General features: G+C 40.3%; 1 protein-coding gene across 1 annotated transcript; it reads left to right on the forward strand.

Annotated features, from left to right (window-relative positions):
• The first annotated feature begins 328 nt into the window (after nucleotides 1-328).
• LOC138625577 (uncharacterized) lies at nucleotides 329-16,819 on the forward strand. The gene is made up of 19 exons (XM_069706582.1): nucleotides 329-415; nucleotides 3,511-3,667; nucleotides 4,440-4,591; nucleotides 5,136-5,289; nucleotides 5,616-5,808; nucleotides 6,062-6,156; nucleotides 6,343-6,529; nucleotides 6,741-6,838; nucleotides 6,928-7,081; nucleotides 7,163-7,281; nucleotides 8,166-8,333; nucleotides 8,514-8,627; nucleotides 10,088-10,134; nucleotides 10,430-10,544; nucleotides 11,548-12,679; nucleotides 12,840-12,994; nucleotides 13,675-13,747; nucleotides 13,846-14,047; nucleotides 15,328-16,819. The coding sequence occupies exons 2-19, from the start codon at nucleotides 3,523-3,525 to the stop codon at nucleotides 15,817-15,819; spliced, it is 3,795 nt and encodes a 1,264-aa protein (XP_069562683.1). The 5' UTR covers nucleotides 329-415; nucleotides 3,511-3,522; the 3' UTR covers nucleotides 15,820-16,819.
• Nucleotides 16,820-19,661: the final 2,842 nt, after the last annotated feature.

Consider the following 19,661-nt stretch of genomic DNA (forward strand, 5'->3'; position numbering starts at 1 on the left):
TGTCATGTGTAGAGCATTTTTGCTTCTGTTTACCGTCTAAATAATGGACACACAATTAAGGGTTTTGTGCTTCATTACAGCTGTTGGCTTTGAATGAGAGTGTGTGTGTGTGTGTGTGTGTGTGTGTGTGTGTGTGTGTGTGTGTGTGTGTGTGTGTGTGTGTGTGTGTGTGTGTGTGTGTGTGTGTGTGTGTGTGTGTGTGTGTGTGTGTGTGTGTGTGTGTGTGTGTTTGTGTGTATGTTAAGGAGGGTGGAGGAGGTCCACTACATGTGAGCAGCTTTTGCTCGTTGTTCTCTCCCAGCTGGAGGCTGCATCAGGAGAGGAGAGAGCAGCCGACAGAGACACAGAAACTCATGAAGGGACTGAATGGGCTGATCGCTAAGCAGAGCAGAGACAATCCTTGGGCTCGTGTAGAGTGAGTACCAATACTCTCAATGATCTTTCAATGGCACCACATAATGGATAATACACAACCATGTGATATACATCTTCTGCTTGAGGTGCATTTATTTGTACCTTTAAATTTTACTGATCATTCATTTGTTCATATTGAAGCATATGAAAATGCATTGAAGTGTGTATGCGCTGAATTTAAATGGCTGCGGTATATTTACTGAATGCATGCGAGCAGTTTACAATGCTAAATGTTGGTCTTAAGCATAGAAATATAATTACAGACAAGGTGTACAATTAATGAAATACCTAATATTTAAAATTCAGTTCCATTAACAAGTATAAGTAACGCTATAAATTACCAAATAATTCTTAGCTCCAGTTTTAAATGCAGTGCAAACTATTTTTGTTTCATCTGTGATGCACCAAAAACAAGCAAAAATAGAAAGTGAAACCTTCTATAAAATGTCACTGAAAGAAAAACAGGAATGGAGATCTGCTTTTAAAGTATTATATGTTTTTTGATTTAAACATCAAAAAATGAAATATACTTCTCAGGTGCTGGATGTGTGGTTCAGATCATGTGAAGTCAAACATAAATTACAGCTGCGGCCCATCGCAGAACCATTTAAATACTTCCGCTGTGCTTGTCCATTTGATGTGGCATGAAGTCACCATTGTTTGGATGCTACAGCAACATTTGGAGAATATAAGCATTGAATTTGTTGCATGTGCAGGACCACACCATGCAATGCCAAAAAAAGCTGCTGGATTGCGTTTCAAAATGAGGGTCACTCAGATATAATTCAGCATCCCTGCTCTCTGTTTAATTTAATCTGGACACTGAAACCAGTGAATATTACAATGAGCATGGACTAAAAGCCTTAAAACATCTTAATGACATGCTAAACTGTGTAAACGATCTGTTGTGGGCCTTGTGAGTCAAACAAATACACACCCCCGGGCTCTTAGCATTATGTGAGTATAAACAGCCATTAGCCCTGCTGAACCCGAGTAGCAATTCATGGCTGCATTTAGTTCAAAAGTGGTGACTAATGTACTAATATCTTCTTTTTTTTCATTGGTTCAAGGGTGTCATCACCGGTGATTCCTATTATCTTCTGAAAGCATTTGAGTAGGACCAGGTGACCATTAGAAAATTAATTTTGACTTCAATATCAGTAATAGGATGCCATTTCTGGTGGGATTACTGGTAATATGAGAAAATTATATGATTCAGGTGTCACTGATCATGTGTAGGAACAAAGTGTAATGTCTGATTTTATTTAACCATTTAATATCAGGAAAAGACAACATTTAAGTTGTATGTCAAACACATTTCTCAAGTGTGTTTCCATCCACCTGTTTTTGTTCGCAATTACAGTAATATGAACAAAAAAAAGACAAAATATTGCAAACACACACAAGCAAAAATAAACACAAACCATTTCCCCCCCTCGTGTTTCCACATTGTACATGTTGTCCACCATTTGGTTTGGCTGACTCTTTTATTTCATCTTGTCTTATTCTTCTGTAATCCTATAATAGTACTGTGCGGGATAATTAGCACCATCAGGTGTTTTTTATCAATGTACAGAATTTCCAAATATTTGCATAACTGTAGGCACATTAATGTGCAATTTTCTTACATTGACTTTCTGGAAATTGTAGTGAAATAATGTCCAGTCTTCTTTTGATAATACATTGTCTAAAAAAATGCAAAAGTTTAACATGTTTTGTATCAGCTAAACTGATTATTTGATACAAAACCTTTTTCTATTTCTTTCTGTTCCCTGTGCGTCGGTCACATTGTTGACCTTTCACCTTTGTTACTACACATTCAGTTTGAACACTTTATCCATTCATAATTCCACTGAGATCAAAACAACATCTTTTGCACTTTTACTTGTGCAACTTCAGCAGTGCATAAGCAGCATAATGCATCACATTCATAAAATAAAGGATGACTCCTTACATGGCCATTCTGAGGATCATGAAAGCCTATATGATCAGACGGGTAGCTGTCCTCGCAGGGACCAATAACTGATCTTCACAGTACAAAGCTCCGCAGCCTCTTTTCATGTCACTTTCATTGAGTGGAGGGCCACAGTGTGAGCTCTATAAAGTGGCTGAGCCCATTCAAGGGACTAAAGAGGACAAAGCTGAGCTCGCTGCGGTGCCACAGACTCACAACCAAAATAGGAATGAAGCAAAGGGAAAACGGGGGAGGGGGGGGGGGGGGGGAGGAGGGGGAGGGGGCGAGAGAAAGAGAGGCAGAGAGGGAGAGATGTTAAATTCATCTGCTGAATATATTTGCTGGAAAGTGATCAAAAGTGGATATATGCAGAGGGCAGGTTCAGGGTTTGTGGTGGAGAAGTGACAGCTTGTGAAGGACAAAAGATGAAGTCAGATTATTGAAGAAGAACTCGAACACATGTTCACATCTTTTTACTGCACTTAAACTCAGAGTCACTGGGTTCAAATGAGGGTAAATGTTGTGAACATTAAATGCACGTGTCACTGTTACAGATTGATACTGTTAAGTGTTGATTTTATCATATGCACACAATAAATTTGAGACAATTTCAAAATAAAACTTGTTTCATCAAAAACTGGGTCACATTAACTAGTTTTTATTTTGGGTAAATAACATTAACATATTAAAAAAAACACGCATTTTGTGGTAATGTTAACCTGTTATTAATCTAAACTGGCTCAATTTAAGCCGATGATTTTCATTGTGTGATAAATTATTCTGACCTTAACATCTTTGATTGCTTCAGTAGAGCGTGTGGCACTAAATACAGCACTATCGAGCTAATGAAGAAAGAGTGCTCCATTAAAACAACACAACCATTTATAGTCATGCTTTGCTTCTGTCCCTCCTCTGAAAATTAACCCTATGCAGCAACATCACGTACAGCACTTTATTATAGACACGGTTTGCATGTCTCAGGGTTAATTTTTAGCGTCAGATTGACAAGTGTACTACAGAGATGTCAGAAAGCTCTCTGCATCAACACAAATGATAGTTAGTGAAGAGAAATAAGAGCCTAATGTGAAACTGAGCACATTTCTAACTCAAACCCGGCCTGTCTTGTGCACACTTTCCTCCAGCTGACACCATGGATGAAGCTGCATGTCGGTTTCCTGGCGCCTCTCAGGGAGGTCTGCAGTAGGATGCAAGTCTGTGTCTCCATCTGTCTGCTCCCACAGATGACTTCTCATCTCAGCCTACTCATCCTGTCCAGCTTGGCGGCTTCATCCCAACTGGGTGAGTCCATGTACTTCTTATTGTGTCACTGAACACCGTGCAACCAGAGGGATTCATGGTTGTTGAGAATGCAGGTAAATGCACCAAACGCTACACTGCAATGACTAAATGTCCAAGTCAGAGTCTGCTAAATTCAGAGGTGCTGTGCTTAAACATAAATTTAAAGTACTTGTACTTCACTTGAGTATTTTACTTTCATGCCGCTTTATACTTCTGCCTTTTCAAAGGAACATATTGTACTCCACTACATTAAAAGCAGTAAGATGGTGCCATTTTATTGTAACAGTGAGGACAATCTCTCACTGGTCTCTAAATTCAAACCAAACCAAACCAAACAATCGATCAAGGAAATAAACAACAGATTGATCCAGTAAGAAAATAATAATTTATTTATTACGTTCTCCTCAACCAGCTACAGCAGAAAAAAAGCTGCTTAAACACAAACGAATCAGCATTAATCAAACTAATAATACTGTATATAATTATATATCAATCAGAGTTTGGATGTTTCTGCATTGTGTACTTTACTTTTAACGTTTTAAATACATTTGAGTGAAAATGTATACATACCGTTTTTCTACTGTAAGGAAAATTGTTATACATAAACAATTTGGTAATTAAGGTTTTTACAGTACTTTTACAGTATATATTTCTTGTTTAATGCCACCATACCGATACTAAAATTACATATTAATTAAGTAGTGATGACAGAATGTATTATGCAATGTGACTGTATGTACCATCCATTAGATGTTCATACTATGTGTTCCAGGTTTGGAGGATGTTTTCTTCAGTCCTCAGGACCAGACAGTCAGAGAAGGACAGGGAGTTTTCTTCCAGTGCGTATCAGGGGAAAGTTCACCTCCTGCAAGCATCACCTGGCTCAAAGATGGAGAGGTGGTCAAAGGAGGCCGACAGATTCAGGTGAGCGCTGTTATAAAAAAACAGCTTTAGATCTTAATGTTTGTGACACACAAAAGATAGTCTTTCTGTTCTCATTGGATCATTCTGTATGAATAAAGGGTGAATGAATCTAGATGAGCCACTGTCATGGTATCACTAAAACACCTGTGCTGTCCTTGCCCTGACAAGTCAAAATGTTTCCTGTAAAAAAAGTCGATTAGACGTTCCATTTCCATGGCTTGTTTTAAATATTACCCAGCATTCACTGACACGGCAGGTTTTTAGTAGCTGAAAAGCCAAAGAAAATCTCGTGTGACTGCAGAGTGTGCACACGAATGAGGCAAATGTTGGTTCAAGTATTCACAAACTTCAAGGAGCCTCTAAAAATAATCCTCCGATGGAAACAGAGTAGTCATGCTCACTATTCATGGTCGCTAACATTCACTGAGCCATCCAATCCCTTTCTTCAATCAGAGCAAAACAAAGGGAGAAAATTGTGGTGCAGGATTTGACTCAAATATATATTCTATGTTTAATATGCTTTCAACTGTGTTTTCCTGTGCAGGGTGAGTTTGGAGGTGGTCACCAGAGGAAAACTTCAGGCACTCTGCATTTTGTCAACGTAACATTCGAGGATGATGGGATGTATGTTTGTGTCACACACAATCCTTCACTGAACATCAGCAAGAAGAGCAAATCAGCTAAACTAACTGTGCAGGGTGAGTGTGCATACATTTGATTTACTTTTACATTGTTAGAATCGACTTAAAATCAACTCTAATGCCACTGAAGAAAAGTGAAAACTTGCTTGTCTTTCAATAATTCCTCTTGTTTTAGTTTGAAGTGTTACAGTTTTTGTTATTACTGACGCTGCTTTCATTAAAAATATCACTCCAGTTCTTGTAATTAGAACCACAAGAACTTATCCATTCACCAGAGCAACGTTAAACCAGTATTCAATATTTCTATATATATACTGCATGTATATACCAGTATATGAAAAGAACATGTTGTTAATACCTCACAGTGTCCGTTTTTCTTGCAGGGGTCCTGAGGAGGCTGCAGTTCATCCAGGGCCCTGACAACATCACTGTTGCTGTGGGAACCGAGGTCTCCATGCACTGTGCTGTCCGCGGTTTCCCTGTTCCCATGGTGCACTGGTTCAAAGACGGCTGCCTCCTGATGAACTGCTCGGCCTCGTTCAGCCTCCAGAACAATGGACAGCTGCTCACATTCAGGTCCAACACCGCACGGGACGACAGGAATATTAATTCTTCATTTTGCCAACTGGGGTGGAAACATTTTATTAATACAGCCCAAGATGTACAGTGTGATTTCACTGTATGAATCAGTTACCAAACTATGAACAAAAAGGACATTTCTATACATAAAGTAATGTGCAACAGGTTGTGATCCACACTGTCTGGAGATTTTTATTTTTTTTAATGGATTTCACATGAAGAAGAATTTAAAGTCTCGTCTGTTCCCCAGAAATGTGACCAAGGAGGACGAGGGATTGTATCACTGCGAGGCATCCAACCAGAGAGAGATGATCAAGTCTCAGCCAGCCCTCTTACTTCCAGCTGGTACTGTATGCCAACATCGGCAGTGAACTACCTGACTCAAATTAATCAAAATGCTTCATTAAAACCCCAACAGACACCTCTCCTTCAATTTCTCTTTCCGTTGCTTTAATGTTGTTCAAATCTTCAGAAAGGCTCATAACACCAGATTTCGGAGCAGTGATGTGACTTACACCTTGTTTTTTTCAGATATGGACTGGAGTTTTGTGCAGCAGCCCACAAACCTGACGGTGAAGAGTGGAGAAAACGTCACAGTCATCTGCCGGCCTCCGTACAGCAGACCAGCAGCTCAGGTGTCCTGGTTCAAAAACAACCAGCTCCTCGCTCTCACAGCTCATGTGACTGTGCAGCCCAGTGGAGACCTCTTCTTCCGCAGGTGAGTAGTATTAGTATGGATGCATAGTGTGTGTTTTTGGATCATTTAACATTTAAAAAGTGAATTTCTTTGTGTATATGTGAAGTTATAACAACCAAGACTTATAATACTCTCCTGTTAATGACACTAGTGTCCTGTAAAATCATTTAATCATCACTGTTTTGTTAACCAGAATTCAGGCTTTCAAGCGTTTCGATATTTTTCTCTGTAGTGTCCAGGTGAATGACAGTGGCAGCTACTTCTGCAGGGCCTCAAACATTCACCTTCAAAGATTTCTCACTTCTCGAAGAGCAACACTGATCGTGCTGGGTATGACATTAGACCAACGGACACTAACACTGTTGTTTCATATAAGTGTATAATGATGACTCAGAATCGTAACAGTCTCTTCCTGGCAGCCCCTCCGTCAGTGAAACTGCGGCCCCAGGTGTTGACGGTGCCTGTGGGTGCTCGGGTGGTGCTGGAGTGTCAGGTGTCCGGTCACCCTTTACCCTCCATCAGCTGGGTGAAGAGGAGCCACTCCAAGCAGACTGGTGGCAAGATAACACTGGGGTAAGTTACTGTGTTGTGACTTTATTCAACATTTAGAACAACAGCAGCTGTCTCGTGATTGTTAACATCTTTCTCATTCAGACTGCGAAATGCCACCCTTTACATCCAGTCAGCCAGGAGCTACGATGAGGGGGTGTACGTGTGTGAGGCCTCCAACACACTGGGTCAGAGCCGCAGCACAGCACTGCTCAGGGTCGCTGGTAATTACTGTTGTGATACTCACCAAGCACAGATGAACTGACTTCTGCTTATATCTTTTTTTATTTTAACGTCTCTTCCTGCTGTAACTGTGGTGACTAAGAGAGCAGGGCAACTATGCTGGAAAAAACTAAAAATAATAAATAGATAGACTGTGCTAATTCTTAAACAAGTTTTGAAATAAATGTAAAGTGCACTTTAGACTTATTTTCTTGTGAAGTGTAACATAATTCAAATGTGTTACATTTCCCCAAATATAATTCAATACTGGGCCTCACAAAGACAATATGGCATTTTGTGAACAAAACAATGGTTACATAAAGTACAAAATGCTTTCAACGATTAATCTCTGAAGGAGCCCCGGGGTAAAAACGTGTTGTTTGGCCCCTTTTGATCTCCATGTTTGATCATTAATTGATACTGTTGATGGTTACATCATTTTTACAGGTAAAATGACAAAAATTCACTGATCCCAGTTTCTCAGATGGATATTTACATTTTTAAAGCACTTTTCTCTGATAGTAAACAGAAAGGCAATTTGAATATGTTCAGGCTTCATAAGGAAATTATGACATTTTTTCACTTTGGTAAACAGTCAATAAAATATTCAAGAAAACAATTTTCGACCTATTAATAACGAAAAGATATTTGATGGTGGCATCTTCTCTGTATTCCTAAAGCTTGCCTTGCAATATAAACAAAAAACTTTTGACACAGATTCCCTTTGTAGGAAGCTGTAGGATAGAAGAACCGGCATAGTTGATGTTCTGTTTTTGGTGCAAATGTCTTTAAAATTTGCAATCAAATTAACCAAATAATGTGGGTGTCCAACATAAAGTGGGACATGATGGTGCTTCTTTAGCCTTTTCCATTTTCCTCCTCATAGTGAGCCCCGTCATTGTGACCTTTGTGGCTCAGGTGAGCTGCAGGATCGGGGCTTCAGCGGTCTTGCCCTGCAGAGCTGTAGGGATTCTGCCCATCACATACACCTGGACCAGAGGCAGAGCAGAGACACAGTCTGACATCAGTCCCACTAAAGACAGACACCTTGATGGTGAGTCCAAGGTGTTTATTATTTATTTTCATCAGGTTTTTCACCATGTTCTCATTTGAAGTGGTTTTCAGCAGCAGAAGCAGAAGCACACATGACAACCTTCACCTAACAATACCTAAACTGGATGTGAACATTTTAGCAATCTGTGATTTATGACTTGTTATCTTATGGCCTGTGTAGAAGATGGAGCCTTGCATATTTCCAGTGTGCAGCATTCTGATGCAGGGGAGTATTACTGCACTGCTGAGAACAGAGCTGGACAACATCAGAGACGCACCGTCCTCATCGTCACAGGTATGTCGACATCTGTTCATCGTTGTACTGTTACTTCTTCTATAAGGCAGAGTAACACAGCCTGACATTACCTGAGCCAAATTCACTGGGTGAATATATGGGTCTGGACACGGTCCATTGAGGATAGTTTCCAGTCGTTGCATCCCGGTGGGTATAGATCTGACAGCTATATGATGTATGTTGTGCGCTGAAACTCACCAAGCTGTAAACAACAGAGACCCTTCCCTAAAGTGAATGCAACACAATGTTGGTAAATCACCACTGCACACTTCTTAAAAACATTTTTCAGCATTGCTCCTGCTCCAGCTTCAGATCATTGGTATTTGCAACAACCGTTTGGAATTACATTTAGAAACAAACGCTTGACTTCAGGGCAAACCGTGAAATTGACATGCCTGTCCATTACAGCAAAATGTGAGATAGCCACCCTTAGGGCTGTCTAGGCGTGACAGTTACGTGTTTTGTAAGCGTGAAACTTACACGCCCGTAAATGTCACCTGACGAGGGATCATGTGTCCAAGGTACCACAACAGACGTATAGAGACTAAGTACAAAATACATTTTTCTGCCATCTTTGGAGGCAGGAGTTGTGACTTGGTGGCATTAATCACAGACATACAGCATGTAGAGGTTCAAATCCACGAGGTGACAATGTGGTTCTTCAGTGGGGTTTTTTCCAAACCCGAACCATGTGGTCATTTCCAAACCACCAACCATGTTTTGCCTAATAGTTGTTTTCCCTGTAAATCACATGGTTCAAGGCATGCAGTAGGTTTCATTTTCGTCCACTACAGGAAAACGTGTAACTGTCTCGCCTAGACAGCCCTAAGTGTGACTATCTCATGTTTTTCTGTAGTGGACGGCCGGGTCTATTTCACGCTTTGCCTGGTTGCAGTCTTAGGCGCCCTACTAGTTGTGGATTGGTGCACCCTTCAGAGAGGCTATGCAAACCCTAATGTGAACTGAGTTTCCAGACTTTAATTAGAGCTGAAACTGAAGCTGGGAGCAACATATTCCCTTTCTTATTACCAAAAACCTACCTGCACTTACAGTAAGGTGAAGCTTGCCACAGTTCTTCTGTGGATTTCATTCCAGACTGACCCCGTGATGTTGAGATCTAAGCTCTGTGGGGGCCAAACCCGAGCTAAAGACAGGTCTATATGACTTGGGCTGTATTTCATCCTTCAGAAAGAATTTGGGACCAATTTTTGTGAAGTGCTGTGTATTGTCTTAGTATCACCATAAATGCAGTTTGTCTGTATATGTGGTATTTTGTTATTATACAGAGTATTTTACAGGTACTTTAAGTGATGCTTTTGTTCATGGAATCCAGAGTGAACTACAATCATAGTTATACAACCAGTTATAGTTATACAACAAAATACTTCCTTAACCCAACATGCACAAGTTTCCTTTTCTTGCTGATTGTCTTTCATGCTGCCTTTTGTCCTAAAATGAAGATCATCCAGCTGATAGAGGCAAGCAGACAAGACTGGTTTTGTCTGCTGTGAGTAATGACATTGTGAAAATCTCTGCTATGGCTTGTTTGGTGAAACTCTTCCAAATGAATGTGCCGTCTCTTTATTCCATTTTCATGTGCAGCTTCGGCACAATTATTCTAAGCTGCGTGCACTCATAACAACTTTAAATGTGGTGACTTTTCTTTGGCATTGGGTAATATTGCTGTTCTGATATTTGTGGCCTGTTACCTGCTTATAACTTGTTTTGTGGCTTACATCATTTCTGACAGTGTTAAATGTGTCTGTCCTGAAATTAAAAGTCTTTGTTTGGATATTTTCTAGAACACCAGTGTTCGTAAAGAGGTGCCAATTTCCTACTTGAGTGACTCTGCAGCTCAGCAAGACCTGAAGACAACACATCATCCACGTGTGCAGGCACAGCATAAGGAGACAAAATGTATGTACTTCAAGAAAACCTCACATTTTCATAGCTCCAGTCATCAGTTCTACATGTTATGATAACTTTCAGAGTCAATGCTGAGCTCTAGTGACAACATCAGTAAAAAGAGTGACGAGTCAATCATATAGGTTGAAACGAGGATGTACGACCTGCTATGTGAGAATCGTAGGATAAAGAGAAGCCAGCTAAAGGTATATGTTGGTTGGCCAAGCAAGCATCAATCTTACCAAACTGATATGCAAACAAAACTATTTTCTGTGAGCTATTACAACATTATCTTCTGGATTTAATTTGTCTTTTCAAAAAAAAAAAAAAAAATCCTACAGCACAAAGTGACCAAACTTAGCCCTCAGTTACTGTTGCTCCAGTGAGTATGTGACCCTTCCCTTGCAGGGTGTAATCTCCAAGTTAAACCTTGTACAAATTGATCACCTAGTTCAGCATTTACCAGCTGTACTGATCTCAGATGTGAACAGTCGTGGGTTTCTGGAGCACTGAGGGATTAATAGCAACATTTTAGGCACATTCACTTTAAAGATTTACATCCAAATAAAGAGATACCTAATCTGGCGTGATTGTCAGCTTGTTTTTTTTTAGATTTGGCCAGTGTCAAATAGAAGTAAATGCTAATAGTTAATATAAACATGAAATGTACAGTATCAATCTACACTGATAAAATCCATTTTAACATAATTGATTGTAAAAAAAAAAAAGGCTTAAATTATATTTTTTACTACATCATGAATAAGATACAAGCAATATGATTTTAAAGTATGACTTAAGCAACCATATATGAGTTTATTAATATGCAACTGAGCTTGAGAAATGGCCCATAGGCTTCACTTGGGTGATGTGCTAACTAATAGAATGGATGACTGAAGCTGCATAAGCTGAATAAGTACACATGATGAAACACTAGCTGTAATACAACATGTTTTTCTTTGTATTGGATATATGAAAGGAAACAATGATTTAACTACTTCATGCTCTATATTTCCAGACTCCAGCTCCACCAGTGCGACCACACTTCCTACATTTTCAAGGAAAGCTGTAGCTGAGCTGAGGATGCCATCGGGGTCACTCAGTCATGTTTTACAGTATTTGAATCAGCCATCAACCAATCCAACCCAGCCGTTCGTCACACAGATGCAGCCTCCCATGTTACCACCTCCTCCCCATCCTAACTTCCAGTCAGTAGATCTCCACACCCAGCTGCAAGCGACCAGCGATCCTCTTTTCATTTCAAATAGTCATCCACCAGTAACACACAGCCTGACATCAGCCACCAGTAAAGTTTTGGGTGCGACTCTACAATATCTACTCACTGAACGTCAATCCCGTTTGAGACTAACATCATCACATCCACGATTTCAGCATCAAGTCAGTGAGAAGTTGTTTGCAGAGCCCCATTCTTGGGGCTCTAACATCCAGGCTGTGTCTCCATTGAGTCAAATTACAGAGACGTCCGCATCTATACCATCATCAAAGCTTCCAGTGGGTGAACACTTTGGCTTCGTCAGGTTGGATTCATATTTGGCAACACCAACTCAGGGGCTACAAACCCAAACTGAAACAAGACACTCAGGTTCAGTAGCTTCACAAACTGAATCACACCTATCTCAAACTCAGAGGCCTTTTTCTCAATCCCACCATGAGACATTTTCTCAAACTAAGGAAACTCATTTGCAGGATTCATCAACCCAATACACACCTGCATCTCAAACTCAACCTCAGCAATCCTTTACACTAAGTTTTTTACCAAAGTTTCATCTTGAGCTTTCAACAATCCAGCTTCATCAGACTTCTTCAATCACAAAGCCTCAACCTTTCCAAGTTCATGATCAACCTTCACCAATAACTTCAGCTATTTCTAAACCTCCTCAAACTGAACCTGAATCATCTCCAACACAGCATCCACAGCTTTTATTCTCAACCGTCCGCCCTACTGATCAGACCTCCGACCCTTCAGTGTTGGATCTTGAGGTTGTCCATCAGGTCAACAGGTCTGATCACCTAAACGCTACTCAGGAAAGTCCTCCTGTTCAGTCAGGAAAATCAGGCAATGACACAAAGCTCACAGACTGGCTGAAGAGGAACACCTCCCAGTCACCTATGACCAGCAATGATCCCAGGTAGGTACGATAAAAAAGACCGCTACAGAGTTTGTGCTGTGTGTGTGTGTGTGTGTGTGTGTGTGTGTGTGTGTGTGTGTGTGTGTGTGGGGGGGGGGGGACGACGACATCCATGCAAAGCAGCAAGAGGTCACATGTATTCTTCACCATTCTTCCTCAGGGTGACGCAGCAGTCACCGTCATGGCTGCCTGTGCTGGAGAAACATGACATCCCCATCGTGTTGGGAGTGGGTGTCTCTTTGGCCTTCATCTTCATCACAGTTACTTTCTACTCAGTGGTCCAGAACAATGAAGCTGCACCAACTTGCCGAGCAGGTCAGAAATCCTCCATATGTCAAATGTCAGCAAACCTGTTTCAAATTCTGAGCATGTTAAACTTCTGAAAGTCAAAGCAAGGGTTTGACATTTTGGAAAATATGTCCCTTGAATAGTGAATTCTCAGTTTTACACTTCTGATATAAGATGATAAAAAAGTTTTACGGGTGCCATAAGGGAGCTTTTTGGTTGCACGGTGGTGCAGTGGTTAGCATTGTCACCTCACAGTAAAAAGTTTCCAGGTTCAAATCTGGGCCTGGGCATTTCTGTGCAGAGTTTGCATGTTCTGCCTGTACCTGTGTGGGTTCTCTCCTGGAGAGTGTGGATGGTCCTTGTTTGCATCTGTCGATGTGTTGGCCCTGTGATGGACTGGCAACCTGTCCAGTTCGTGAACCCTGCCTTTGCCCAATGTGAGCTGGGATAGGCTCACATTGGGCGTGACCCTGCTCAGGATAAAGCGGGTATAGATAATGGATGGATGGATGGATAAGGCTGGTTTTAACATCAGACAGAGTCCCGCTAGCTGTTTCCTCCTGTTTTGTTTTGTCAATTGAAGCTAGTTTAGCTTAGCTTGGCTGCCTTTCAACAGATGATCAATGTCCTTATCACTCTGTGCCAGAAAGGATATAAGTATGTTTACCAAAATCTCAAACTCTTGCTTTAAAGTCAAATGTCTTTAGCAGCTCAGAGGAATCTAGGTGTCCCCGTACGACATGGTGAACGTCGAGCTGCAGGGCGTACGTATGAAAACAGGTACGTACACTTCTACACAGATCATCAATCTGTTTGAGACAAGGCCCTCCAACTGATCTTTTTGCATCTCATACGATAGTGTTGTGTCTCTCGCACAGAGCTTTCGAAGACGATGACTGTGTTGCAGTGATCGAGCAGAGCCCCAACACGTCTGACACCCGAGCCCGACCTCCAGGACCCAGCCTGGTCACAGTGCAGATGGAGCCCACGTTTGAGGATCTTCAGGAGGACACACAACCTGTTCTGGACAACCACTCAGTCACTGTAGAGACTTATCCTGAGCCCATTGCTGACACAAAGGTCTGACAACACAAACACACATGAACATGACACAGTTATCCAAGGATTTTATGACTATGATTAGAAATCTTTGACATCTGTAGTCCTGCAAGTACAGTAGAAAACCAACACTCACTAATCAATTCATAGCAATATATGTACCTGATTTGATTACAGGGGAAACAGCCAGATGTTCCTGGTCTTTGGAAGTATGACTGCGTATGTGGAAAAAGTTGTATAAAGCCTCAGCTCCAGAGGGAGCTGCACGAAATCGATGAACTGCTTTAAGTAATGCCACTTGAGTCAGTGTTGGTTGTGGATGAAGACTACAAATTTGAAAAGGAAAAATTAAATCTGGGGTGTGAAGTTAGAAAGAAGTGAGTTTACCAAATCTGTTGACCCCACTTGTCATGTCTGGATAAGACCTGAGGCTCAAAGCAAATTTAGTCCAGCAGTGGTTTGTCTCAAAATCATGGAGACGCACAATCAGAGGAGAGGATGCTCACTGCAGAGCCAACGTGTGGAACGGGACCTTGTTCATTGCAAGGTTCAGCCCAGTAGATCTCTCTCCTCACATTCAAAAATACATGAAAGGGCAAACTGATAGATGGCACTTCATATAACTACAGTTATAATCAGTCATTGTACAGCCAGTGTTGCCTAAAGGAAGAATAACTGTCATCTAGTGGTGGGATTATTACAAGAGGTGACCAGGAATGAACAAATTATACAAAACAAAGAGATAACGTCAAGTTAGCTGGCTGACTGAGGTTAATTTTCCCTTTGACAATCACCTTAGCCTTCATTGCAACAACTGCTTCTCCTGAGAAATTTGCCAGGTGTAGACACTACAGCAGCCTCTACCAGCGTAACAAACCTAAATCTCTCACCAATCTTAAATTGAGTTGCATTTTGGGTAATGTAGGCACCAGAAAGGCTGGATTACCAAATAATTTAAGTTGAGACAATTTATTTATTCACACATTTGTTAGAAATTCACGCCACCTCTATCCTTAACCCCGTTTTGTGTAAAGACTCTGTCAAAGTCTACTTAAAATACCTTATAGACTAAATTGTGTTTTGTTAATTTGCTCACCTATAAAAGTTATTTCATTATCAATACATCTGATAATTATTCTTTAAGGTTAGTCTCGCCACTGTGCAAAGTTTTGACAAATAAGACAGTATCTCTTCATTTGCTGCAAACATTTCTGAAGCTCTTTTGTTTTAACTGCACCGTTTATGATTTTATCTTATGGATTTTGATTAAGTTACCATTAAGAGGTGCGCTCTTCTTTCAGATCGACCCCTCTCTGGAGGAGGAGAAGGGCTGTAGTTTGTCGCAGCCCAGCATCCAGCTGCAGTGTGCTGAGGATTGGACCAGTAACAGAGGAGACAACCACAGCCCATGCCAGGACGCCTTGCCTCCTCCGTCATCCTTACCCTCCCGTTCTCCTTCCCCGTCTCCACCATCCAGACGTGAGGAGGGGCTGCACTCCTCTTTAACCCTGCAAGGCGCTGAGCCCTGTGTAGCACCCATCCACCACAGCCTCAGCATCTCCCACGGCAACCCTCCGCTGCTGCTGTCTCACCACGTCTCTCTGGGCCTCACTACGGTTGCTGTCGACGTCCATTTCTACCCAGCGGCCACTTCTTCGATGGCAGTAGGCGCCAACACACACATCAATTCGGTCTCAAATTCCACGTCAGTGACTGCGCCTCTGTTTAGTCCCCCGTTAGTCAACAGCCAGGAGAGCGACCAGTCGACAGCAAGGTTTCATCAGTGTAAGTAGCTCCAGACAGACGCCGTCATATGACCAACCATCTCCACTGTTACAATCATGAGGAACGTGTGCCTCCTAAATTGGTGTGAGAAAGTATTTCAGGGAACAGTTCGATATTTTGGGTCCACACAAGACCTGCTTTGTTTGATGAGAAGGGAGGAATTCATAAATTAGATCCCAACCGCATTCCTGAGATATGTGAAAAGAATTTTGACCAATTGAAATACAAACACACCTCCTTCACGGACAGGAGAAACAGAGAGCTCATGTTAAAAGATGGCAAATCTTTGCCACATGATAGATAAACAATTAGCACAAGGACACAGGATTATAATGGAATCAGAGCCAGGAGGCAATTAGCTTAGCTTAGCATAAAGTCTGGAAGTTGGTCTCAAAGGGTCAAAAGAAATCAGTTTAAAGCCATTATCAAAATGTATTCAACTTTATTGAACCTGTATATCAATAGAAATGTGAACGCATTAATTTGTGGTTTTAAAGGCAGTTACAGTATAAATATATCTCAATCAAGCACCAATGTATCCCTTCACTGAGCCCATATTTGTGCAGAGTCTCTTATGTTCCCAGCTGTGGGGTAAAATTGTGGTTAACTCACTGTACACTTGTTGTTTTTGCATTTGTCTGTGTACAGATTTAATCAAAATAAGTTTCAGATGTGCTGGTATGGCAGATCTTTGAACATACAGGGCCAGGCTAGCTATGTCCCTCTGCTTCTACTCTTTATGCTAAGCTAGGCTAACTACCTTCAGGCTTCAGCAACAGGCTAAATGCAAAACTATGGTCTCAATCTTGTCATTTCAATCTCTGCAAGAAATATAAGAATATTTCTCCAAAATAAAACATTTAACCATGGGGCTAACTTTCTTCATTAGTATCCACATAGCATTTTTTTTTTTGTTACTGTGTATTTCATGGCTTTAGCGCAGCACTTTCTGTGTCACTCTGTTCTGGTTACATTGATTACTTTTTGTTTCCCTGTTTAACAGGCTAATGCAGCTTTAATAGTAAGGATTTCTTTTGTTTTCAATCTTTATTTTATTATTGAAACATGAAAGAGAATATATACATGTGTATAATTATGATGTAGGTTTCATTTGATTCACGTTATGTCGCTGTTTATAGGTTTGTTGTGTGTCTTCTTTAGTGAAACAGCCAAGGATACATTACTTTGCAATTTTTGTGATCGACTGTACACTATTTGTTTGAGCTCCATCTCTTATATCAAGGTACTTGACTGTTACACCTTTGTTGAAACTGTGGAATATTTTTCTTGAGTAGACTAGTCACAGATGAGGCTTGTCTCCAAGATGGATTCAGAAGACTTCTTTATTAGACATGCAGCACGGTGAGAAGTTCACAGCTTGCTGGGCTGCAAAGTTCTCCAACTTCTTGAGAAAAACGTAAAGCCTTTATACACTCCCGTTTTCATAGTAGTGTGGTGGGACGTGCTGTTCAGTCACGCCCCTATCTTAGGGACAATTGTTGTGCTCTGGGTGTCAGCTGACTAAACAGAGGTCCGTACATGGATGTCAGCTGGCCAGCCGTATGTATGTCCATACATTTAACAAACACCCATTGTTGTGATATCAATACATTACACAAAACAACTATCATTCACTCCCAGAATAGATAATAGTCCATAGATAAGAACAGAGCACCTGCACGCAGGCTGCTTTCAGTTCTGCTTTAAGCAACACACCATTCGTGTCATGTGATCAGAGTTCCTCTGTGAATGTGTATACATGGTCAGTTTTGCAATCACGTGTATAGTGTCGCAACAGAGTGTAAATATAAACTAATAAGTTTTGCTGAGACTGTTCATAGGCTCCTATAGTATTACATATAATGTTATCAATCCTAACATGTATATACAGGAGATATGAACTATCTCCACAAAACCAAAAGAAGGACCTTGATATGTCAATAAACACACTCAACATCCCTCCTAGACTGAATTCACAGTTTTTGGTAAAATGTCAGTCATTAAAAAGCTCTAACTGTCACCATCTGCTCCAGACCTACTGAGTCTCGATCGTGTGTCAGTGTTGACGTGGTACTCAAACAGGCTTCTGGTGTTTCACATCAGAAACAGCTCAGTGGGAATTAATGTCAACCAAAAATCTCCACTGGAAGACAATAAAGTTGGGCAGTTTTCATACCTTTCAGCAAGGCAAGGCAAATTTATTTATATATAGCAACATTGAGACACAATGAAATCCAAAGTGCTTCACAACGACAAAGAAATAGATTAAAAAGAATATATGAATGCCCTGCATTCAAAATTGTACCCAAATAAATTACAGATGCATCATCAGCAAAATATAATAAGTACTCATAATGATGTTACTGATCTTAGACTCTGAATAGTTGTTTTCTTGCCCAAAAGAATATACAATTTTGGATGCTTCAAGGTTATGGCAGTGCAACAAGTGGACAATCTGGATGCAGTGTTAAAAACACAAGTTGAAAATGTTGTTTTTGCTGCCATCTAGCAGCTGAAGTGTTCCCATCATACAGCAGTCTTCAAAATGTAGGCTAGACGTCAGTAAAACCAAACTTCTCTGCCATTACAACTATCAGTGTTTGACATTAAATTATTACTCAGTTCATTCACCAGTCTTCAGAGGACTGTTGGTGTACTGGATTGGTTCAATGAATGGTTTTATTTGTTGTGATATTATTAGAAGTGCACACTGTACTTCTAAATGCTATGGTCAGCATGATTTCCCTCTGTGACATGCAGCAGTTTTGGTTTCAGTGCACATGGCTGAAAGTTGCAACTGCTAAATTTACACGAGGCACAGAAGTAACGCCGGCTGTCTTTTAATATCTCCAGATAAAACCGCATGTCTCAACACAGGGTGTGTGAGTATTTTTCTCACAGGGTAACACACCACCTTCTGCATCCTGCCAGCCAGTCAGTGTGAACACTGCAGCCATTTAGTAATTAGATATTAAGATTATAGAAAAAATAAAAAGATGGAAAAAGTAACAACCTGTAATCACTGTGTAGAACAAAATACAATCATGCACTGTTTTTACATTATATATGTACACATGCAGTATGTTGTAATACAAAGTGCATTTCAAGGCTTTCAATAACACAGTATGACCCTGTTATGGACTGATTCCATTTATATCCTCATTTAGATTTACATTTATTTATATTGCATATTTTCTTTCTCAGACAAACCATTTAAATATTAAAAAATATATATTTGATATGAATATTTGCACCATAATACATAATGGATTATAGACTTGGAATTCTTCTGTAAAAATTATCTGTCAAAATATAAATTTAATTTGAGTTCTTATCTTTATAGATTAAATATAGATCATTATAATGAGTTACAGACATTATTAGTTATATACGGGGTAAGACAAATTTGAGTATTACCAGGAAATGAGCAGAAGACCACAGAAGGAAATACAATTTTTCACATCAGTATGCACAGACTTTCAATGTGATGTCAAACTGTGTTGACAATGCCTAAAATATTTTTCACTTGAAGAAAATGGACGGGGAAGAGTCATTAGCTTATGTGGAGTTGATAAATCATTCATCTCACCTGGTAATTGATGTTGTGAGTAAGGGGCAGGAAGGATAAGGTTTTCTTCTCCCCGGTTCTTTTCACTTAAACGAATGTGTGCGAATTAAATAGTAATAGTAATTGTTCACAAATCACTGTGCAGTGAAATTAAACTAAATAATAGAGATTAATCACACTAATTAATCACACTGATCAGTGTTTTCTTTTTTTATAACTAAATAACTAAATCCTTACAGAGAATAAGAATGCAATTAAAAGTGCTCTTTAAATGAATAAAAC

Source organism: Brachyistius frenatus, unplaced genomic scaffold (assembly GCF_029030835.1).
Source record: "Brachyistius frenatus isolate BFR_SWC_R1_liver_20210118 unplaced genomic scaffold, ASM2903083v1 Contig_63, whole genome shotgun sequence".
Taxonomy (NCBI): domain Eukaryota; kingdom Metazoa; phylum Chordata; class Actinopteri; family Embiotocidae; genus Brachyistius; species Brachyistius frenatus.

Bases quoted from the DNA above. Each gene is read 5' to 3' on its own strand.
- LOC138625577 (XM_069706582.1), top strand. From the start codon at position 3,523: ATGAAGCTGCATGTCGGTTTCCTGGCGCCTCTCAGGGAGGTCTGCAGT. The intron at 5,290-5,615 runs GTGAGTGTGCAT...TTTTTCTTGCAG, and splicing joins AGCTAAACTAACTGTGCAGG to GGGTCCTGAGGAGGCTGCAG. The intron at 12,995-13,674 runs GTCAGAAATCCT...AAATGTCTTTAG, and splicing joins TGCACCAACTTGCCGAGCAG to CAGCTCAGAGGAATCTAGGT.